This window comes from Gorilla gorilla, chromosome 20, assembly GCF_029281585.2.
Source record: "Gorilla gorilla gorilla isolate KB3781 chromosome 20, NHGRI_mGorGor1-v2.1_pri, whole genome shotgun sequence".
In the NCBI taxonomy this organism is placed as follows: Eukaryota; Metazoa; Chordata; class Mammalia; order Primates; family Hominidae; genus Gorilla; species Gorilla gorilla.
This window is the reverse complement of record NC_073244.2, coordinates 43,440,789-43,465,399: the sequence shown is the minus strand read 5'-3', so window position 1 is coordinate 43,465,399 and position 24,611 is coordinate 43,440,789. Positions and strand designations below refer to the sequence as shown.

At 41.0% G+C, this 24,611-nt stretch overlaps 1 protein-coding gene across 3 annotated transcripts in view; it reads right to left on the bottom strand.

Moving 5' to 3' along the window:
* DPY19L3 (dpy-19 like C-mannosyltransferase 3) overlaps window positions 1–24,611 on the bottom strand; it is an 81,026-nt gene that overhangs the window by 46,115 nt on the left and 10,300 nt on the right. For all 3 annotated transcript variants that reach the window (XM_004060447.5, XM_063701207.1, XM_055368884.2), the window contains exons 4-7: window positions 6,938–7,028; window positions 3,175–3,296; window positions 2,403–2,548; window positions 504–627 (exon numbers count right to left, since the gene is read on the bottom strand). In XM_004060447.5, coding sequence (XP_004060495.2) covers window positions 504–627; window positions 2,403–2,548; window positions 3,175–3,296; window positions 6,938–7,028 — 483 coding nt within the window. The remainder of the gene's footprint in view (window positions 1–503; window positions 628–2,402; window positions 2,549–3,174; window positions 3,297–6,937; window positions 7,029–24,611) is intronic.

Here is a 24,611-nt window from a genome sequence, read left to right as displayed (position 1 = left end):
AGTAATAAAAAACCTTGCAGACAAGTTTTCTCAAGAGCAGCCAGTATCTCTATAAACCAAACAGAAAAACCATAAACTGTTGCTCTGAAAACCCTTGCATTTGTTATTTAAGCTCTAACTATCATAAAGTGACACTTTGCATATAAATATTCACATACGGTGTGTGTATTCCACACTATTATGGAGGCGATAATGCACCAAATCACATCTCAAGAGCAAGGGCTTAAAAATTCTGACAGTTTTGCAGAAATTGTGTGTGGGTTTGCTGCAACTATTTAAGGGTAGATTATGTAGAGTACATTTTTAACATCAAAAATGAAAACATTTTCTTTGCAAAGTAGAAAAAAGCTCACGAAAAGAAAACTTAATTTAACTCAAGTTTAAAAATTGGTCATGGAATAAGAACTATTCACATGCATTGGGATACTAAGCACATCACATTTTTTGAAGCTTCATATATAAAATTGGGGGATTAAAATATATGAAATTTTATAAACACTTACTTCAGAAAGAGGCTGTAAGTTTGGTCTCAGGAAATATGTAATTGCTGCTATCTGAATTGCAAAGAATGGCAGCGCCCAGTTCTCCCTCAGTGGGATGGTAAACTCAACTCTTGTGGTATCTATTCTGCACAAAAGAAAACACAAATGGCCAAAGTGATAGTTTTTACAATAATTTCCTCAAAGACTTCCTCAATGAAAGATATATTACATTAAGGACAAGTATACTTAAGATTCTGGCCACTGGTTCTCAATAATTGTCCTTATCATCATCATCATCATCATCATCATCCCTGTAACATAAAATTGGCATAGAGAACATTTAAGTGCTCTGTCCATGGGTATGCCCTTAGCACCTAGGGTTCAAGCCCAGGTTAGCCTTACTCCTAAACTCACAAATGTATCATGCCAAACCCTTACTTTCATTTCTCCCTCACTTTATTAGTGTCAAGAGGCAATATACATTTTCCCTCTCTCTGTATTTCTTTGGTGTTTTTTATACTTGAGTCTTAAATATGTCATTGACAGTATTTTTAAAAAAACTTCCTGCCTCTCTAGAATGTGAATCCCAAGAGGGCAAGTATGGGTAAAATTTTTCATCTTTGTACACCATCCCCACACATACTAGGCATTCAATAAATGATACACATATGTAACACATAATACACGTGTGTGTATCTACATCTCAAACAAGGTACCTATATCTACATATATCTCTCTATAAAAGATATAGATATATATGAAACAATGTATCAAACAATGTATCTATATCTACATATATCTCTATATAAAAGAAATATATATAGATGTCTGTAATATCTGTATCTATATACAAAATGTAACCTTTTAAGCCTCAATTTTATCATTTCTAAAATGGGGATAATAATAGTATCTACTCTATAGGGTTCTTAGAAGAATACATATAACACATATTGTAAAGTGCTTGGCATACAGTAAACCCCCAACAAGACTGTCATAACACGTAATTTGCTTAGACTTACAAAATAAAACCTGTATTAGAACTCATGTTCAAGTTTTAAGACTCCTATTGAATACTGGTATTGCCATTATAGGTCAGGCAATAATTTAATGATCTTGAATACATTTTTTTAAAATGTGATTTCATAAGGCTCTACTGCTTATAATAGTAGATATTAAATAAGGCAAAAACGCCCTTGCATTTGTATATCTTTAAGCTCTACTAACTGAGAGCCATACACAACCCTATTAAGGTTGATAGTGAAGATATAATTAAAACTTTTTAGGCAAGGCACAGTAGCTCATGCCTGTAATCTTGATACTTTGGGAGGCCAAGGTGGGAGGACTGATTGAAGCCAGGAGTTCAAGACCAGCCTGGGCAACATAGGGAGATCCTGTCTCTACAAAAAACAAAAACAACCCCTAAATAAATAAAATTTTAAAAAATCTTCATTGGCTTTAAAAAACAGCAAAAAAAAAAAAAACCCAAAAAACTTTTTAATGACTGATACGTTAATTACCTTGATCTGATCACTATACACTCTATATGTATTGAAATATCACTATGTAGCCCATGAATATGTACAATTATTATTTGCCAATTTAAAAAAACCCTTTAAGAGATGAGATATGTGGCTGGAGAAATCTTGATCACACAGCAAACAGATAATAGGTTTGAGATTATTATGAATGATTTTCTTAATATGCAATTCAATGCTCTCTGTTCCTCAGCTGGAATTACATGTAAGTAGCACTTTCTCCCTAACTAAATAAGAAAAATTGAGTAAACCACCAGGCAAACCAAAGAGAAACTGCTCCCAATCAAACAAATGTGGCAGAAGAAATTTCTCTGAGCTGGAAATGAAGTGACTTCATTTTTACTTACATTTTGGAAAAAAAAGAAGCATACTGACTCCAACTCACCTATTTGTGACATACCAGAAAGCTGCCAACAGTCCTGACAGCCACGTACCACTGAGTAGCCAGCTGGTTATGTAGAGAGCTGTGACATAGATCGCCTGGAGCCCAAATAAGGTGTAAATATAAAAATAAACCGGCTCTAAATATTTCTGTAAAAGGGAACAATAAAACATGTTTGTCAAGCGAGCCCTAACCCTCCTCAGTGCCATTTAAAACATGATAGTAGGAATACAATATGTAGGAGCTTGCCCCTAATTCCAAGCAGCAAGCCCACACCCCTTTCATCTATTAGAGAAGCATTCGGGTAGCCTTTCTTCCCACCATCGAGAAGAGACAGGGGAAGGAAGTCCGTGACAGGTCTGGCTTCACTCTTTACTCTAGAAAGTTTTATACCTAACTTTGTCCAATGATACGTCATTCACATGAGAAGTGGTCATTGTGATTTGCTGACTTTACAAATTTTTTCTCTCAAAGATCCATCAGGAGTGAATGTGTAATCACTCCTGATTACAGAGAGCAAATGAAAATATTTATTAGCTTCTAGACCGCATACATACATAAGCCAGGAAGCATCTATGTACAAAAACCTTATATCCTATGTAAATAAAAAGCAGTATCTTATAAAGTTCATAATATACATGGAAAAAAATTATGGTATTGCTGATTTTCTACTAAACCAGTTGAAGATCAGAAAGACAGATGTGATAACTTTCAGCTCAAAATGGCAGACTTTGACTTTCATCTGATATTAATAATTCAATATCACAAAACATACCTGTATGGGTAGAACTCTATATAAAATACTGAGAAAAACCTCTTGGTAAATATTCATTCGCTGAAGGAGGTTAATTGTCTTCATAGATTCAGTTTTATTATCATATATTAGGCCATGAAAACCTAAGATTGATATGTGAAAAGTCAGGAAGAAAATAATTACACTCATAATTATTCATTCATTCAAAACTATGCACAGATTGTTTAGTAAGTGCTAGAGACTGTGGTAGGCATTGGGGATATAAGAGTAAGCAAAAAAAACATACTCCTGCCCTCAAAGAGCTTACCACATATTCGATGGACATCATTTAAACATTTACACAAACATAGGTAAATTAAAACTTTTGTAACTGGAATGAAACCACCACCACCACCACCACCAGGTCCTTCTCTAGAAATGTGGGCAAGAGGATTTCACATTTCTCCACCTTGCCCTCCTGCCATGCAACCTGCAGTATCTCCTTTGGGAGAGTATACATGGCCTTCCTTCTCCACTCCCCAGAACAGCTTTGGCCATGTGCTCTAACCAGTGGCATGTAAGTGGATGTAAGCCATAGCTGAGCAGAGGCTTTAGAAGACAAGGCATGTTTCTACCAGCTCTTGCTCTTGCCCTCTGCCATGACACTGGCACATTCCAAATAGGGCTTGAATGCGCAGATGTTGGGGGAAGAGCAGAGCTGCAGCTCCCTCACAGCAGACATGTCATGAGAAGGATGAAGGAGAACTTGACCTGCTGTTATAGAGATCCACAGCCACAGAGGTCCTCTGTCACTGTAACCAGGCTAATTAATCCAAGGCATGAATGGATAGTTTACAGAAGAAAACATGCACACAGTCCTTCCACATAGGAGAAGATGCTCAACCTTGCTCCTATTAAAACAGTGCAAATTAAAACTACCCTGAGGGATGCTAGCTCTCACCTACTGCCTTGGCAAAAAAAGTTTTACAATACACTCTGTGAGATTATAAAAAAGTAGACTCCTATATACTACAGTTGGGAATACAAAATGGTGTCATCTCTATGGAGAGGAATTTTGCAGTATCCAGCAAAATCACATATGAATTTACCCTTTGACCTAGAAAGCCCGTGTCTAGGAATCAATCCCACACAAAGGCTGGCAAAAATACAAAATGACATTGGCACAAGGTCACTCATGCAGCACCATTTGTACCAGCAAAAGACTGATCCAAAACAACCCAGATGTCCCTCCATAGGAGGTGCTGTGGACTGAAATGTGTCCCCCACAAATTTGTATGCTGAAGCCCGAAGCCCTAATATGACTGTTCTTGGAGACAGGGCCAACAGGAGGTAATAAAGGGTAAGTGAGGTCACACGGGTGGGGTCTTAATCTGATAGGACTGGTGTTCTTATAAGAGGAACAGACAAGAGCTTGCCCTTGTGCTCTCTCTGCATTTGCACAGAGGGAAAGGCTATGTGAGGACACAGCAACAAAAGGGCATCTACAAAGCCAGGAAGAGAGGCCTCAATAGAAACCAATCCTAACAGCAGGTGGATCTTGGACTTCTAGCTTCCAAAAGGGAGAGAAAAATCTCTGTTGTTTAAGCCACACAGTCTGTGGTATTACATTATGGCAAGCCTAAAGTCTAACACAGGAGTGTTATGGATGGATAACTCTCCAACCTAAGAGTTGGACAGTTATGGGCCCTCGTGATGGGATTAGTGGCCTTACAAGAAGAGACACCAGAGAACTCGCTCTTCTCTTTCTGCCATGTAAGGACACAGCAAGAAGGTGGCTGTCTGCAAGCCAGGAAGAGAGCCCTCCCTAGAACCTGACCATGTGGCTCCCTAACCTCAGACTTCCAGTCTCCTGAATTGTGAGAAAATAAATTTCTGCCATTTAAGAGTCTGTTGTGTTTTAATTAATTAGTTAATTTTTTTACTTTTTTATTTTGAGACGGAGTCTCGCTCTGTCGCCCAGGCTGGAGTGCAGTAGCGTGATCTCAGCTCACCGCAACCTCCGCCTCCCAGGTTTAAGCGATTCTCCTGCCTCAGCCTCCGGAGTAGCTGGAATTACAGGCATGCACCACTACGCCCGGCTAATTTTTTTGTATTTTTAGTAGAGACGGGGTTTCTCCATGTTGGTCAGGCTGGTCTCGAACTCCCGACCTCAGGTGATCCATCTGCCTCGGCCTCCCAAAGTGCTGGGACTACAGGAGTGAGCCACTGCGCCCAGGCTCGGAGGATCATTTTAACTTCAACAAACAGCAAAACAATGCAAAGGACATGGCATAAAAGAGACTTTCTGAAAAGGACACTGCAGTGTGAGAGCCGAGACAAGGAGGCAGAGTGTCGCCTCATTCAGTCTCTGTGGGAAACACGCATGCCAGAGGCTAAAGTATTCTGTTGCTCTGGACGTGTCCATGAATGACTGTGAAAGTACTATTAATGCTGATTTTAGGGTTATAAGTACATTTTAGGAAGTAAAAGATTTTGCAACTATGGGATCTGTGAATAACAAGGTTTGATTGTATGGGGAAAAAATGAATACTAAGCCTGCCTTTTTTGTATAAACTGTACTGCAAGGTAGCCAAACAATTAACAAGAAGGTTTTCTATATAACAGAGTTCCAACTAATAAATACAGGAGGAATGACAGAATTAGAAGGTCACAAATTTGTATCCCCTCTGAAATAAGAACTACAGATGATAATTATCAATGCCTGCTAAAACCACTAAGTGAAGGGCTGGTGAGTAATTACCCTTATTATGGATGAATCTGGCTATCAACACAGGGACCAACTCATTAATTTTTATGGCACAAAACCAAAGATAACCAAAATGTCATGTCTCCTAGGTGATAAAACTACAAGTAAAAAACATCACTTATGGGCTGGGCGTGGTGGCTCATGCCTATAATTCCAACATGCTGGGAGGCTGAGGCAGGAGGATCACTTGAGCTCAGGAGTTTGAGACCAGCCTGGGCAACACAGTGAGACTTCGTCTCCACAGAGAAACAAAACAAAACAAAAAATGAACGTGGTAGTGCACACCCGTAGTCCCAGCTACTTGAGGCTGAGGCAGGAGGACTGCTTGAGGCTGGGAGATTGAGACTACAGCAAGCTATGATCATATCACTGCACTCCAGCCTGGATGACAGAGTGAGACCCTGTCTCAAAAACAACAGCAAAAAAATAATTTATGAATAACTGCCACCAAAAATGTCAAAGCTGACTCCAAATAAAGCCTATAAAAGAGCAGTTTTCTGTCACATGCACTCATGCTAAGCCGATCAAGTATGTATTAGGTAGAAGAGATCCATGTTGGGGCTTTCATTAGATGGAGTAAAGGCAGAGTGTGGGGTCTAACCCACTTAGGGGAAGTAAAAATGCAGGAAAATGGCAACTGTGAAATAAAGGAACGAATGGGGCACTGGGGACAAGAGGGACAACTGTAATTTTCATTTGTGTTACCAAAATGCCTCCTGTTCTCAGACAATACTCCTTTCACCTGCAAAGACCTCTTCCAAAATGATCATGAGAAAATTCAGCAACAAAACCATGAAATTGCAAAGATATTACTTTTGGGATGGAACAGAGCTGGAAGGCAAAGAGAGGAGGGTTATATAAAGTATTACATAACTTCTTCCAGAGCAAAAAACATTTTCATGAAATGATTAGACATTAGCACAGAAAAACTACACATGTTCTAGAGAGCATTTAAGTGGTTTTTAGTGCACAGTACTTCTGACTAAAATATTGAAAAAAATGCAGGAGACCCCAAATGAAACTATCAGTTGTAATTACCTTGCACGAGGGTTGGAGCCTGCAGCATCTGCTTGTAGTAGGAGTAATACAGGCCACACTCTGTTCTGAATGAGATTTCTCGCTCCACTTCCTAAAACAGAGTTAGATCCTATGGGTTTATGTGACCTAGTTTTGTTTAAATACATATTGTTACTGTAGAAAGGATACATAACTGCAACTTGAAAGAGAAAAAACTCTGAAAATATAGTCTCAAAAAATCTTGGCAAACAAGAATGGAAGGCTGATCACTGTTAAAGCTGAGTGAGGGATACATGGGAGTCTGTCCTACTATTCTCTACTTTAGTGAATGTTTAATCTTAAAAAAATTTTTAAAGAATACATCACCATTCCTATGTAATATCAGTGAGACACAAAACAGGGATGGCACAAAAAAAAATGAAAAGAAATATAATTGCATTAGACACCTACCTAAAAGCTACCAATATTACATAAGATCAATCATTTTCATTTTATTCTAAGAATAAAAGGCATTTGTAGTCAAATAAGGCAGACACATGAATTTTACTCTGACAAGCGTAACCCTGGTGGGAAGAGGTCTATGCAGGTAAATGGATATATGAAATATTTAAACTGCTTTTAGATAAGTATTCAACCCTAGAAGAACTGAAAACTTAAATAGCTATTAGCCAACTTAGTTACAAGATACTTTTATTAAATTTAAATTATTACTATAAAACATACAAGCAATGGGCAACAATGACACGGAAGACTTTCTGGAATAATCCAATTAATACTGTTAGATGATACACTTTATTTACAGGTTGAGCAGCCCTAACCTGAAAAGCTGAAATCCAAATGAAATACTTTAAAATTGGATACCTTCTGAGAGCCAACATGATGCCACAAGTTACCCTGAAAGTGTTATTTTTTTCACCGTACTGATGGTATGTCATATTTTTTATTGTTAAGTACTTATGTGCGAATAAGTATAACAAAATGATTACTTATAAAGGCACCATGTAAATTCAGAGTCAGGAACAATGGTGATGCCGAATAACCACAGACTGTCCACTAGGATGGTTGAGATAGTGAAACCTTTGTTTTCTGATGGTTCAGTGTCTACAAACTTTGTTTTATGAACTATATTGCATAAAATCACCTTCGGGCTATGTGCATAAGGTATACATAAAACATAAATGAATTTCATCTTTACACCTGAATCCTATCCCCAAGATTTCTCATTATATATATATGCAAATAATCCAAAATCTGAAATCCAAGACACTTCTGGCCCCAAGCATTTCAGATGAGGGATACTTAACCTGTACCTGTAAAAGTATAAATAAATAAAAAGTTATAATCTATGTCATTAGAGATTCTTTTACACCAGTGTTAAAAACAAAACAAAACAAACCATGTCCTAAAATCTGTAACACATTGTCTAAAATATAATTCGATCTGTTTTTTTTTTTTTTTTTTTTTTTTTGAGACGGAGTTTCACTCTTGTTGCCCAGGCTGGAGTGCAATGGTGCGATCTCGGCAACCTCCAACTTCCAGGTTCAAGCGATTGTCCTGCCTCAGCCTCCCTAGTAGCTGGGATTACAGGCATGTGCACCACGCCCGGCTAATTTGGTATTTCTAGTAGAGATGGGGTTTCTCCATGTTGGTCAGGCTGGTCTTGAACTCCCGACCTCAGGTGATCCATCTGCCTCGGCCTCCCAAAGTGCTGGGATTACAGGCGTGAGCCACTGCACCTGGCCATGCTTTTTCATATTATAGCAGATCCACATTCCACAAACCCAATGGGGGAAAGTGATAAATACTGAACATCTCATTTTCTAGCTGATGAACTTCTTTTAGCTCATTTTGCTTCCCCCTAACTCCAACTAATTTTCAAATGGTAATAAACATCTCATTAAAAGAACCACTCAGGCTGGGTGCGGTGGCTCATGCTTATAGCCATGCACTTTGGGAGGCTGAAGTGGGTAGATTGCTTGAGCTCAGGAGTTCAAGACCAGCCTGGGCAACATGGCAAAACCCTGTCTCTACAAAAAAAAAAAAAAAAAAAAAAGTAGCCAGGCATAGTGGCATGCACCTGAACTCCCAGCAACTGGGGAGGTTGAGGAAGGAGGATAGATTGAGACTCAGCCTACTGGGAGGCTGAGGCTGCTGTGAGCCATGATCAAGCCACTCCAGCCTGGATGATAGAGCGAGACCCTGCCTCAAAATAAATAAATAAATAAATAAATAAGAAAGAACCATTCATGCTATTATCTTCAGACTTAGAAATTATTTATTTAATATATTTCTGCTACCTTCTAAATCTTTTTATCATTGTTTGTTAATTCCTTTTAGAAAAATGGGAGGTAGGGTAGCAAATCTTATATATTGAACTTCCTTTCACAGAAAACAAATTTATCCTGGGGAAATCAAGCATTTAAAAAAAGGCCCATCAGGTTCTGAAATTTATTTATTTTTTTTTAGACACAGGGTCTCACTCTGTCACCCAGGCTGAGTATGGTGGCATGATCACGGCTCATCGTATCCTTTGCGTGTCAGGGTCAAGCGATCCTCTCGGTTTCCAAGTAGCTGGGACTACAGGCACATGCCACCATGTCCGCCTAATTTCTGTATTTTTTGTAGAGGTAGGGTTTTGCCATGTTGCCCAGGCTGGTCTTGAACTCCTGAGCTTAAGTGATCCTCCTGCCGTGGCCTCCCAAAGTGCTGGGATTACAGACAGAAGCCACAGTGCCTGGGCCTAAAATTTAATTTCAATAACACACATGCGTTATAAAAAGGCTACTACATAATGATACAGCTTTTTAAACTTTCATTGCTAGCGATTTGTGTTGTATCTTTCATAGCAGTAAAGGCAACTCTTCTGGGTAGTTACGTTAATCCACTCATTTTTTATCTTTGAGAAAACGTGCTCTATTGCTTTTGAGAACATAAAACCAACCTGGTATCACTTGTTTCTAGAATGTTCAAACTCCTACTCATTCAAATAACCACAGAGGCTATGAATTGATGTTAACTGAGCAAATACTAGCTTTTGTCCATGCAAATTAAGAACAACAACAACATTAATTACATTATTTTTCTTTTCTCTAGCTTCCTTAAAGTGTTCAAAGGCACTTGAGGAGTGTGAAAATCCTCATGTCACACCTACATCCCAAATCAAACTGGAGAGCCAATAAAGAATGAAAGAGTGAATTATATGGTTCTAAGAATAAAAGACCAGGGAATAAGAAAAAACGTTGCTCAAAGTACTAAAGGTAGAAAGCTTTTGTGTCCCATCTCTCCCTTTAATATAGCCAGAATGCATAAAGAACAGAGGGGGACCTAATTAGTAAAAATGCATTCAAACATGATTAATTGGTAATCTAGCACCAGCTGTACAGAACCAAATGCTATACTTTATTAGACAGACACTTGCAAGTTTTACATCTGCTTCATGCTAAGAGAACATCTGCTTCACTCATTCAAACACTTTTCTAGTTTTACAGCAATTTATACTTCGCTTGGTAGATCACACCCGTGAAAATATACACCAATAGTAGTTATCCTCTAAAGAATGCAAAACGAACAAATACTTCATATTCAATTTGCACAGGTTCCATGGGGAATGCAATGTTGACAGAACGAAAACATCTTCGAAGATAATGACAGAAAGAAGTGGAAAGACAAAAGACTTGTATTTATAAAGAACTGTACAGCTGGCCGGGTGTGATGGCTCACGCCTGTAATCCCAGCACTTCGGGAGGCTGAGGCGGGTGGATCATGAGGTCAGGAGTTCACGACCAGCCTGGCCAAGATGGTGAAACCCCATCCCTACTAAAAATACAAAAAATTAGCCGAGCGCGGTGGCAGGCGCCTGTAATCCCAGCTACTCAGGAGGCTGAGGAAGGAGAATCACTTGAACTCGGAGGGCAGAGGTTGCAGTGAGCTGAGATCGCGCCACTGCACTCCAGCCTGGGAGACAGAGTGAGACTCCGTCTCAAAACAAACAAACAACAACAACAACAACAAAAAACAAAAAAAAAACTGTACAGCTAAAACCATTGAAGTAACAGTGTATATAGCAATTTAATAGATGTACAAAAAAAAAAAAATGACTGCTCACAATAAATGATCACATTCCCCACAGGCACTCAGACAAGTTGCTGGCAATGCCCAAAAGGCTAGAGTCCTTTGAGACAAATGACACCAAATTTGGAAAGGAAACATCAAATTAGCTTTTTAAAAATCTCATGTAAATAGATCCCCCACATAACGTCTGGTCACTCTGGCCTGCCTTTAGCAAGAACCCTCTAAGCCTGGTTGAGCCAGGATCCCCCGCATCCCAGTGGTTCCTCTTACTCATTTCCCAGCCACTGACCCCACTCCGCTCCTTGGCTGCCTATTCCTACTCACCCATGATGTACTAGAAGTTGAGTACAATCTCTCTCCACCACTGCAAGACCTCATTGCAGTGGTCCCTACATCTATCGCAATGGTCCTGAAGTCTTCCTTCTCTTGCTTTTTTTTAAAAAAACAAAACAACTCATGTTTAAAAAAAACAAGAACAACTCACATAAAAAAGTTGTTTACAGGCCAGGCGCGGTGGCTCACACCTGTAATCCCAACACTTTGGGAAGCCGAGGTGGGCAGATCACCTGAGGTCAGGAGTTTGAGATGAGCCTGGCCAACATGGCGAAACCCCGTCTTTACTAAAAATACAAAAATTAGCTGGGCATTGTGGTGCATGTCTGTAATTCCAGCTACTTGGGAGGCTGAGGCATGAGAATTGCTTGAACCCGGGAGGTGGAAGTTGCAGTCAGCTGAGATCCCGGCACTGCACTCCAGCCTGGGTGATGGAGTGAAACTCTGTCTCAAAAAAAAAAAAAAAAAAAAAAAATTTGTTTACAAAAATTGTCCCCCAAAATAATTGGACTGCTAGTAGTGGGGAAGCCACCTAAAAATTAACTTTATAAATGTAATCTGTTTCAGAATTAGGTTAACAAATCATCTCACCAAGAAATAGTAGCCCATAAGACAGCTGTTCTTAAAGTTCTGTACTGGGAATCATGCCCTCAGCAAACATATTTATGGCACATACATGGTTTATTGTCTGGTTAAATTCATGTCCATCTGTTAGAGGGGAATGATTCTTGCCCCAGAGTTGATTAAAGCCGTGGCATGTGAGAAGTGCCAAGCAGGGCTTGTGAGGAGGGCAGTCTGCTACTGAAGTGACAGTTCTTCCACTGGGCCCACACTCAGGCAATCAGCAGTCTTAGCACTACTGTACTACTATTGTGTGGATTACCCCTATCTATTCTAAAGTGTCCTTGCTTTGCAGGAGTATTCAATGGGAAGACATGCAAATTCGGCAATATCAAGTAAATAAGAATAACAATGGAAAATGTTAGCACAAGGAAAAAAGACTAAAAAGAAAGAGTGACCTTGGTGCTTACAGCCAAAGGAGAACTGCCTTCCTCATCATTGCACATTTATTTGCTGGGGAAACAAAAAGGTGCAAGAATTTAGTATTTGACAGAAAGATGTTTATGTTCCAACAAGAAAGAAGAATGCGGGGGTGCGGTGGCTCATGCTTATAACCCCAGCACTTTGGAAGGCCGAAGTAGTTGGATTACTTAAGCCCAGGACTTTAAGACTAGCCTAGGCAACATGGCAAGACCCAGGCTGTACTAAAAATATAAAAAATTGGCTGGGCATGGTGGTATGCCCCTGTAGTTCCAGCTACTTGAGGGGTTGCAGTGGGAGAATCACCTGAGCTCAGGAAGTCGAGGCTACAGTGAGCCGAGATCGCACCGCTGCACTACAGACTGGGAGACAGAGCGAGATCCTGCCTCAAAAACAAACAAACAAATAAACAACGAAACACCAAAGAAAGAACACATTGTAAACAAAGGGAAACGACTTCAGGCACGCCTCATCTCACTGTGCCTCACTTTCCCGCCCTTTGCAGATAATGCATTTTTACAAATTGAAACTTAGTGGCAACTATGCATCAAACAACCATCAACACCATTTCTGCAACAGCTATTGCTCACTTTTTGTCTCTGTCACATTTTAGTAATTCTTCCAATATTTCACATTTTTCTTTATTATTATACCTGTCATGGGATCTGGGATCAGTGATCTTTGATGTTATTAATACCACTGTAACTGTTTTGGGGCACAATAAACCACACCCATGTAAGACGGTGAACTGAAATGTGTGTGTTCTGACAGCTCTGTCATTCTTCTGTCTCATTTCCTCTCCCCAGGCCTCTCTGCTCCCTGAGACACAATAATATCGGAATTAATAACTTTACAATAGCCTCTAAGCGTCGAAAGGAAGTGTGGCACATCTCTCACTTTAAATGGAAAGCTAGGGATGATAAGTTAGTGAGGAAAGCATGTCGAAAGTTGAGAGAGACCAAAAACTAGGCCTCCTGTGCCAAAGAGCCAAGTTGTTAACACAAAGGAAAAGTTATGGAAGGAAATTAAAAGTGCTACTCCAGTGAACGCACCAATGATAAGAATGAAAAACAGCCTCATTGCTGATATGGGGAAAGTCTAATGCTCTGATGGAAAATCAAACCATCTAAAACATTCTCTTAAGCCAATGCCTAATCCAGAGCAAGGCCCTCTCTTCAATTCTGTGAAGGCTAGAGAGATGAGGAAGCTGTAGAAGAAAAGCTGGAAGCTAGCAGAGGTTGGCTCATGAGGTTGAGGGGAAGTAGTCATCTCCCTAACATACAAGTGCAAGGTGAAGCTGAAAGTGCTGATGGAAAAGCTGCAGCAAGTCATCCAGAAGATCCAGCTAAGATTGCTGATGAAGGTGCCTACATTAAACAACAGATACTCAATGTAGATGAAACAGCCTTCTATTGGAAGAAGATGCCATCTCAGACTTTTACAGCTCAAGAGAAGTCAATGCCTGACTTCAAAGCTTCAGAGCATAGGCTGACTCTCGTTAGGGGCTAATACAGCTGGTGGCTTTAAGTTGAAGCCAATGTTCACTTACCATTCTGAAAATCCTAGGGTCCTTATTAAGAATGATGTGAAATCTACTCTGCTTGTATTCTAAAGATGGACAACAAAACCTGGATGACAGCCCATGTGTTGACAGCACATGTGTTGACAGCATGATTTACTATTTTCGGCCCACTGTTGAGATCTACTACACAGAAAAAAAAAATTCTTTTCAAAATACTACTGCTCATTGATAATGCATCTGGTTATCTGTGTTATTTTCATGCCTGCTAACACAAAATCTATTCTACAGCCCATGGATCAAGGAATAATTTTGACTTTTGAGTCTTAATTTTTTTCTTTTTTTTTTTGAGACAGAGTCTTGCTCTGTTACCCATGATGGAGCACAGTGGTGCCATCTCAGCTCACTGCAACCTCTGCCTCCCGGGTTCAAGTGATCCTTCTGTCTCAGCCTCCCTAGTAGCTGGGACTACAGATGTGTGCCATCACGCCTGGCTAAGTTTTGTATTTTTAATAGATACAGGGTTTTACTATTTTGGCCCGGCTGGTCTTGAACTCCTGACCTCAAGTGATCTGCCTGCCTTGGCCTCCAAACTGCTGAGATTACAGGCATGAGCCACAGCACCTGGTCTGATGGTGTACTTTGGAGTACAAAAATGTCTAATTTTGATGAAGACCAATTTATTTATTTATTTTTAATCATGTGTTTTTAGTGTGGTCTCTATGAAGTTTTGGCCTACTCCACAGTTATAAAAGATTCATTTGCATATTTTCTTCTAAATGTTTTATAGTTTTAGACATTTAGGCCTATGATCCATCTTGAGTTAATTTTTGTGTATGGTGTGAGGCAGTGGTCTAATTTCATTCTTTTGCATGTGAATATCCATTTGTTTATAGACCATTTATTGAAGACTATTCTTTCTCCACATAACTGTCCTTCCTGGTGCCCTGCTGAAAATCACTTGACCATCTAAGGATTTATGTCTGTATTCCCAATTTTATTCCACTGATTTATATGTCTATCCTTATGCCAGCACCAGAGTCTTGATTACTGTGGCTGTATAGTTAAGTTTTGAAGTCAAAAAGTTTGAGTCTTACAACTTTGTTCTTCTTTTTCAAAACTGTTTTAGCTATTCTGAGTCCCCTGAGTTTCCATATACATTTTAGGACTAGCTTGTCAATTTCTGTGAAAAGTCCACCTGGGATTCTGAGAGGGATCATGTTGACTCTGTAGATCAACTTGAAGATCTACAGAGATCTTTTTTTGTTTTTGAGACAGGGTCTTGCTCTGTTGCCCAGGCTGGAGCACAACGGCATGATCTTGGCTCACTGAAGACTTGGCTTCCTGAGCTCAGGTGATCATCCCATTGTACCCTCTCAAGCAGCTGGGGGTAAGCTGTGTGCCACCAAGCCTGGCTAATTTTTTTTTTTGTATTTTTAGTAGAGACAAATTTTCACCATGTTGCCCAGGCTTGTGTGTCTTATCAGTTTTAAATCAAACTTTCTGACTTCCAGTTATAAAAGAGAAAGAAATCAGGATACTCCCATCCATTTTTTTTTTATTTCTTTTTCTTTTCTTTTTTTTTTTTAGAGACAGGGTCTCACTCTGTTGCCCAGACCAGAGTGCAGTGGTGTGATCACAGCTCACTGCAGCCTTGACCTCCCCAGCTCAGGTGACCCTCCTGCCTCAGCTTCCCAAGTAACTGGGGCTGCAGGTGCACACTACCACACCCAGCTAATTTTTTAAAAATTTTTTGTAGAGATGGGATCTCACTATGTTGCCCAGGCTGGTCTTGAACTTCTGGGCTCAAGCAATCCTCCCACCTTTTGCCCTCCAGAGTGCTGAGATGACAGCTGTGAGCCACTGTGCCAGCTGGCCTCCCCAACCTTTTTTTTTTCGAGATGGTCTCATTCTGTCACCCAGGCTGGAGGCCAATGGCACAATCTTAGCTAATGACAACCTCTGTGTCCTGAGCTCAAGTCATCCTCCTACCTCAGTCTCCCGAGTAGGTGGGACTATAGGCACATGCCACCATGCCCGGCATATTGTTTTTGTTTTTAGAGATGGGGTTTCACCATGTTGCCCAGGCTTGTCTTGAACTACTGAGCTCAAGCGATCCTGCCGCCTTGGCCTCCCAAAGTGCTGGGATGACAGGCATGAGCCACTGTGCCCAGTCAGCCTCCACCATCTTTTACCCTCTCTTCCCCTTCTTATCTTGTGTTATACGTATTACACTGTTATGTTATTATTACACTATTATGCATTATAACATTATTACTTATGTTGGCATTCTTGTGTATTAGGTTGGTGCAAAAGTAATTGTGGTTTTTGCCATTTAAAAGTAATGGTGGCCAGGCATGGTGGCTCACACCTGTAATCCTAACTTTAGGAGGCAGAAGTGGATGGACTGCCTGAGCTCAGGAGTTCGAGACCAGCCTGGCATGTCTTGAACAGCCTGACATGGCAAAACCCTGTCTCTACTAAAAATACCAAAAAAAAAAAAAAAATTAGCTGGGCATGGTGGTGCATGCCTATAATCCCAAGTACTGGGGAGGCTGAGGCACAACTGCTTGAACCCAGAAGGCGGAGGTTGCAGTGAGCCAAGATCACACCACTTCATTCCAGCCTAGGCGACAGAGTGAGCTCTGTTTCACAAATAAATAAATAAATAAATAAATAAAATTAAAGTAATGACAAGACCTACATTACTTTTGTACCTAATATAACATTATTTATATCATACACATTTTGTTCTATCACTAATTTTTAGTTTTAGTCCTATAGTTAAATAAATTTGAGCCCCACTGAGCATCTTTCTGTCATTGTTTTTCCATGTATCTCATGGATGGATGAAGTTTTTCCTCTTCCAATTTCTTCAGGTATGCTTAAAAGTACATATTTCTAGGAACAAAAAAGTTTGTATGCCATCTTTATATGCAATGGAATGACTGGGTTAAAATGTGTAAATCACTTTCTTTTACTTGAGCATTTTCTAGGCATCATTCATGGTCTTTGACCATTAGACGTTACTGTGGAGAAGCTGAATGCTAGGTTGACTTTTGTTTCTCCTTATTGGTAACTTGATCTTTTCGTCTAGAATGTCCAAAGGTTTCTTTACATATTTAAGTTCAGCAACTTCAGAGAACTCTATCCTGCTAATGATTTTTCTAGGCCAATTTATCCTGGAACCTGCTCTGCCCCTTCAATTAGTAGATTCAAATTTCCTTTTACTTTTGGAAAGTTTCCTTGAATTACATCTTTAAACGTGTGTGTGTGTATGTTTTTCCTGATTTATTGTTCTCGTTCTCTTTTTTTGGGACACAAATGATGCATGCTTGCTGCTCTTTGTCCTCCTCAATTGTCACTTGCTTTCTCATACTGTCACTTTATTCAATCTCCTCTCATTTTGTTGACCTCTCTCATCCTGTCCAACATTGCTCTTTCTGTACATTCTACGGATTCCAGTCTCCTGTATGTTGCATCTGAGACGGTCATAATTTCTATAACGATTCTACTTTGTAATTCTATTTCTTATCTAAAGTCTGCCAGTTCATATTTCACTTCCTTTTGTTCTCTTCCTGTTTCCCCTTGAAGAAGGCACATACCTTCTTATGTTTCTGCTTTGTATTCATCTTCCACAGTGGCAAAGGATTATCTTTTAATGTGACACGTGTGGTTACAACCTCCACATCTCCACTGTAAAATTATTCTGGTGACTGTTCTTCACCAATGATGTCTGCTTGTTGTTCTCTTCCCTTTTTTGTTGCAGTATCACTGGACAATCTTGTCCCAGTTCCTTCCTTATCAGTTATGTCAGAATGTGGCAAGTTCTTACTACACAAGCTACTTGCAGGAAGTTCATGTGGGGGTGAGGCCAGGCACACAGCTCAGGTCAGTAAGAATTTTCATTGCATAGGGTGGTTTACAAGGGTGAGTTCTTCAGTCTTTTCCTCATTTTAGTCAACAGAACTTGATAGCTTTGGGGATCTTCGAAATGCAGGTTGCCTCCCTTCATTCCTGTCCTCTTAAATTCCATCTCTTAACAAATATGGCTTGTCTCTGTGATCGCTCCTTCTGGCCTGCCTAGCATGCTGTTCTTCATAGCAGAGTGGATCCAAGACAGCGGCTGCCACTACTGCCTGCACACCCATCCCATGGTCCTACTCAGGGTGCTGTTGGTTTTACCCCTTAGGAGATGCCACTAACTTTGGAGGACGACACTTTACTCACTTTATCTGACCCCTGCAGCTTACAGACTCCTCTTTCTCTCTTTTTTTTTTTTTTTTTGAGATGAAGTCTCGCTTTGTCACCCAGGCTGGAGTGCAGTAGTGCAATCTCGACTCACTGCAACCTCCTCCTCCCAGGTTCAAGCGATTCTCCTGCTTCAGCTGGGATTACAGGAGTACACCACCACACCTGGCTAATTTTTGTATTTTTAGTAGAGACAGCGTTTTGCCATGTTGGCCAGGCTGGTCTTGAACTGCTGGACTCAAGTGATGTGCCCACCTCGGCCTCCCAAAGTGCTGGGATTACAGGTGTGAGCCACCTTGCCTGGCCGCAGACTCTTCTCTCAGCATCTTTCTGAGTGCCACTGGATTTGGCAGCCCCCTTCATCAAAGCTGGAACTTGATTATCTATTTTTCACATTCCTTAATTGCTCTGAGGGAATTCCAAGAAAGAAGGAACTGATACCACTACATTGCCACTTTAAAGTGAGAATAAGTAAGCACTGTTAGGATTTAACTGTACTATTATAAACAATCTAACTATCCAAAGTTGGGAGCATGGAAATAGTGGAATAATCAAGAGAATAAAAACTTCAAAAATATGAAATTATAAAACCATAACTACTTACATAATTATAAAAGTTTTGTGAAAATGTATATATGGAAAAAGCATAGTATATAACAGCAGATAAGGTAGATTATAAAAACTAATTATAATGGAGTCATAAATAAGTAAAATATTTAGGCACTTAGGATTAAGAATGGAAGGGAAAAATGAAAACTGCTTTTTGTTAAGGGTAATGAATATTAAGTAACGTTTTTCATTTAAATTTTTTCATCATTGTTACAACATAGTTTCAATAATTAAAAAACAATACACACTCGAAAACTAAAAATGAAGACTATACAGATGTCTACTATACAATTTATTAAACACATGGCAGGCTGCGGTGGCTCATGCTTGTAATCCCAGCACTTTGGGAGGCAGAGACGGGCGTAACACATGAGGTCAGGAGTTTGAGAACAGCCTGACCAACACGGCAAAACCTCGTCTCTACTAAAAAATACAAAAATTAGCTGGGCACGGTGGTGCGCACCTGTAATCCCAGCTACTCTACTCAGGAGGCTGAGGCAGGAGAATCGCTTGAACTCGGGAGGCAAAGGTTGCAGTGAGCCAAGACTACACTACTGTACCCCAGCCTGGGCGACAGAGTGAGACTCCATCTCAACAACAACAACAAAAAACAAAACTACTAAACAAAAATCACTTAAAATGCATCCACTGGCTCCTGTACCTGCCAGGACTAACCATATCGTATCCTTGAAGGCAAGCTCTGCAAGTCACGTCCTTTGGTTCTAGTTCCCACCCAGATTCTTCACAGCAGCCAGTGCCTCCCCTTTTCCTCTGCCTACCCCATACCCCTCAGCCCCAGCAGCTGACTCTATTGCAGAAGACTGGAAGCTACTTAGCACTGATGACGTGCCAGGCACCATAAGGGCAGAACACCAAGTAAGAAAACAGGCTTTTACTAGCTGGGTGTGGTGGTTCATGCCTGTAATCCCAGCACTTTGGGAGGCTGAGGCGGGCGGATCATGAGGTCAAGAGATCGAGACCATCCTGGCCAAGATGGTGAAACCCCATCTCCACTAAAAATACAAAAATTAGCCGGGCTTGGTGGTGCCTGCCTGTAATCCCAGTTACTCGGGAGGCTGAGGCAGGAGAACCGTGTGAACCCGGGACGCGGAGGTTGCAGTGAGCCAAAATTGTGCCACTGCACTCCAGCCTGGGTGACACAGCAAGGCTCCGTCTCAAAAAAAAAAAAAAAAAAAAAAAAAAAAAAAATGGAGTGCCTTTTACTTTTTGTTTACAATAAAGGGCAGTAAAAAAGTAGGTTGCATTGAAAGGACAATTTAGAGTTAGTGTTTGGGCTCTGAAGATAGGCAGCTTAAACAGAATATGTAGGTCGGGCATTGTGGCTCATGTCTATAATCCCAGAACTTTGGGAGGCCCAGGTGGGAGGCTTGCTTGAGGCCAAGAGTTCAAGAACAGCCTGTACAACAAAGTGAGACTCTGTCTCTACAAAAAATGAAAAAATTAGCTGGCACCACTTGGGAGGCTGAGGTTGGTGGACTGCTTGAGCCCAGGAGTTCAAGGTTGCAGTGACCTTGATTGCACCACTGCACTCCAGCCTGAGTGACAGAGTGAGAACCTGTCTCAAAAAATAGGTACAAATAGGCCGGGCACGGTGGCTCATGCCTGTAATCCCTGCACTTTGGGAGGCCGAGGCGGGTGGATCACGAGGTCAGGAGACCCAGACCATCCTGGCTAACACTGTGAAACCCCGTCTCTACTAAAAAATACAAAAAATTAGCCGGGCGTGGCAGCGGGCGCCTGTAGTCCCAGTTACTCGGGAGGCTGAGGCAGGAGAATGGCGCGAACCCGGGAGGTGGAGCTTGCAGGGAGCCGAGATCGCGCCACTGCACTCCAGCCTGGGCGACACAGCGAGACTCTGTCTCAAAAAAAAAAAAAAAAAGGTACAAATAAATACAATATGTATTAAAATGCCCCCAAATAGTTCCAAGCATGTAACAGACATTCAATAAAGGGTATTTTAAAAAATCTTGAATACTTTCAATTTCCCAGCAAGGGAAATATAATACAATGAAGACAATAGAAAAATAACTTAAAATTTTAAAAAATGCTGAGAAAGGATACTAGATATATCTTTTATACTACTATATGAAACCAGTATCTTTTCCTTCAACTTTCCAGTTGCTATTTCAGGGTTCCCACTTTTCATATACAAACAATACAACAAACATTTAAAAAATCATTTCGAATGCATAAATTCAGTGTATGACTTGTCTATTACATAACCAATACTTTTACTCTCTGAATAATTACAACTACTTCAAAGTATTCAAAAATAAAATCAAAGTATTTTCGTTAAACACTAACCTACCAATTTTGATGAGAAAAAGTTATAACCCCAAAACAGGAAAGGCAAACAGATTTACTCTTCTCAAATAATTCCCCAATATAGAAATGGTATAAATTACAGGAGATTTATAAAGGAATATACACTCCAAAAATGAGCTTTTCTTTGGCCAAATAAGGTCTTTCTTCACTGATATTTATAATTTCTAATTGTTTATTGACAGAAAATATGTACATATTTAAAAATTAAATCAGATTAATTAAAAAAAAAATTTAGTTCCTGAGTTGTACTACCCCATTTCAAGTGTTCAACAGCCACATGTGGCCACTGTACTAGACAGTGCATACACTGAACATTTCCTTCATTATAGTCCTATTGGACAATGCCGAGCTAGAGAATCTAAGCAAAACACAAAACCAAATGCCTATGCAGAGGTATTAACAGGTTTGAGAAATGGTTCTAACATTGGAGGATTCTTCTTGTGATATAGGAGACAACCCAAAATGTGTGCTATGGACTACTGCTTGAACAAAGAGGAAAAAAAATGGAATACGACTCTGAGCTCAATTGTAAGTTTCAGAGGACAAGGGTGGTGGGTGGGGAAAAGCGCCTGTTTTATAGCTTCCCAGATGGTATCTGAGGCACAGACACAAACTGGCCCAGGTTCTCTTTCCTTTCTCATTTTACACGCTCCTGAAACAATCTCACCCACACATCTACAAGATGGTAAGATGAAAATGCCCATTTCCAACACAGACGGAACTCCTGCCTTCAGCCCCGTAAGTCTAGCTTCCTTTATTCTGTATTTCTAGGTGGACTGCTTTAAAAGTGCCTCACAACATAGTCAAACCTGAGCTCATTGTTCCCTGCCTTTCCTCCTGTGCAAGAAAGAAATCTGGCTGACCTCTGTCCCTGGTTACAGGGAGGTAACCTTGTATTAGTCCATTCCTCATGCTTCTAATAAAGACGTACCCAAGACTGGGTAATTTATAAAGGAAAGAGGTTTAATGGAGTCACAGTTCCACAAGGCTGGAGAGGTATCACAATCATGGCAGAAAGTGAATGAGGAGCAAAGTCAAGTCTTACATGGCGGCAGGCAGACAGTGTGTGACGGTGAACTCCCCTCTATAAAACCATCAGATCTGGCCAGGCGTGGTAGCTCACACCTGTAATTCCAGCACTTTGGGAGGCCAAGGTGGGCAGATCACAAGGTCAGGAGTTCAAGATCAGCCTGACCAACATGGTGAAATCCCATCTCTACTAAAAATACAAAAATTAGCCAGGTGTGGTGGCACGCACCTGTAACCTCAGCTACTCAGGGGGCTGAGGCAGGAGAATTACTTGAACTCAGGAGGCGGAGGCTGCAGTGAGCCGAGATCGTGCCACTGCACTCCAGTCTGGACGACAGAGCGAGACTCCATCTCAGAAAAAAATTAAAATAAATAAAGCCATCAGATCTCGTGACACTATCATGAGAACAGCACAGGAAAGGCCCGCCCCCATGATTCAATTACCTCCCACTGGGTCCCTCCCACAACATGTGGGAATTATGGGAACTACAATTAAAGATGAGATTTGGGTGGGGACACAGCCAAACCATATCAAAACTCTACCCTCTAAGAATAAAGAATCTGGCTGCTCTTTGCCCCCAGTTCCTGGGAGATAGCCTCTAAATCCTTGGAACTTCTGAGTGATGAGAGTGTCTTTGTTATTCATGGTAGGTTCTTCAGACCTCATCTGAAAGCCTGTGCTAGCAGGTGACAGGGTGAGCTCCTAATTTGTGCTAAGGAGATGACTCAGGATTGGGGCTGGCCATGCCAGAACACTCAACCATGTGGCCTGAGAGTCAGGGCTTTGAGCCATGCGCTAGCAGCCCAACTTCTAAGGAGCAGAAAAGGGCTGGAGATTGAGCCCAGCCTTGTGGGCAATAATCCAATCAATCATGCCTACATAACTAAACCTCAATAAAAACTAGACACCAGTACTCAGAAGAGCTTCTTTGGTTGGCTCCACATAGTGTAACACACTGATGTGCCAGGAGGGTAACAGGCCTGACTCCATGGGGAAAAGATAATGAAAGCTTCCAATGGGACCCTCGAAGACTTGGCTGCATGTGTCACTCCCTTTGGCTGGTTCTGATTTGTAATCTTTTGCTATAATAAATCTGTAGTCATAATATAGCACTTCCCTGAATTCTGTGAGTTGTTCTAGTGAATTATTGAACCTGAGCGGGTGGTGGGAACCTCAGAATTTGTAGCCAGCTGGTCAGAAGTGAGGGTTGCCTGGGGGGGGGCCCCAAACATGCCACTGGTGTGTGAAATGAAGGCATTTTTGTAGAGAGCTGTGCCCTCATCCTGTGGGGTTTGGCCTAACGGCGGGTAGCTGGTGTCAGAACTCACTGATCCTCCAGCTCTGCTCCTTCCGGTGCTCATTGTCACAGTAGATGGCATGTCCATCCATCCACCCCGCTGCTAAGGAGAGCAAGCAGCTTGGACCGACAGCCTCTCAACTGTTCCCTCTCAACAGACTTCCACACAATGAATCAAGACATCCTTCCAAGTCCACTTCCTAAAAAGCTCTGACTCTGTTCACGTCTCTGCAACTCTTATGCAGCCTCAAAGCCCTAAGTGATCTGTTCTTCTCCTCTCTTCTACCTTCTCCTCATCACTCATAAAGCTCTGGCCCCATGCACCTTCTCTCTGATCCTGGATTTGCCAAGTTCATTCCTACCTTAGAGACTTTTGGCTTGCTGTTTCCTCTGCCTAGAATGTTCTCGCAGATCTTAGCTTGGCTGGTTCCTTCTATAATATCATGTAGGTTTTGGTTTACATGTTCTCAAAGTGGTTGGCTTTACTTCCCAATTCCAAGTAGCCTTCTAGTGACTATCTCATCATCCCGTGTGACTTTCACCGTAGGATTCATTTTCATTTTCTTTCTGATTTTTCCCCTTTTCATCATAATTAAGTTCTATGTCGTATTCAATGCTTTATTCCCAGGGCCTAGAAAAGTGTCTGGCATACAGAAGATACTCACTTAATATTTGAATGCAATATTTAAATATTACTGAATCCACTGAATTGGATTACCTTAGCAGTTTCCTGACTTTAGTTTTGCTCTCCCCAAATCCATTTTCCACATCACAGCCTAAGGCAACTTTCTGAAACGCCAATACGATGACATCGCTGCCTCACTAAAAATAGGGTTCACTACTATAATACATTCAGAGAGAGTTCTATCTTTGAGACAGAGAAGACAGACCCTTTATTATCTGGCCTCTGTTTACCATTCCCAGTACATCCCTTCTCCCCTTCTACTCTCTAGCCAGGCTGAACTACTGCCAACGCTTCACACACCAGGCTCTCTTGCGTCTTGAATTTCCTGCACTTGTCCCTCTTCTAGGACACTCATCTTTCCTCCCCAACTTGCCTGGTTAACTCTTACTCATCCTTCAGGTCTACTTAACCATCATTTCCTCTAGAAAAGCCTCCCTGATCTTCCAAAATGAGGTCAGGCTTCCACTCCTATGTGCTCCCACAGTGCTCTCTATCTCACCCCATCCTAGCACT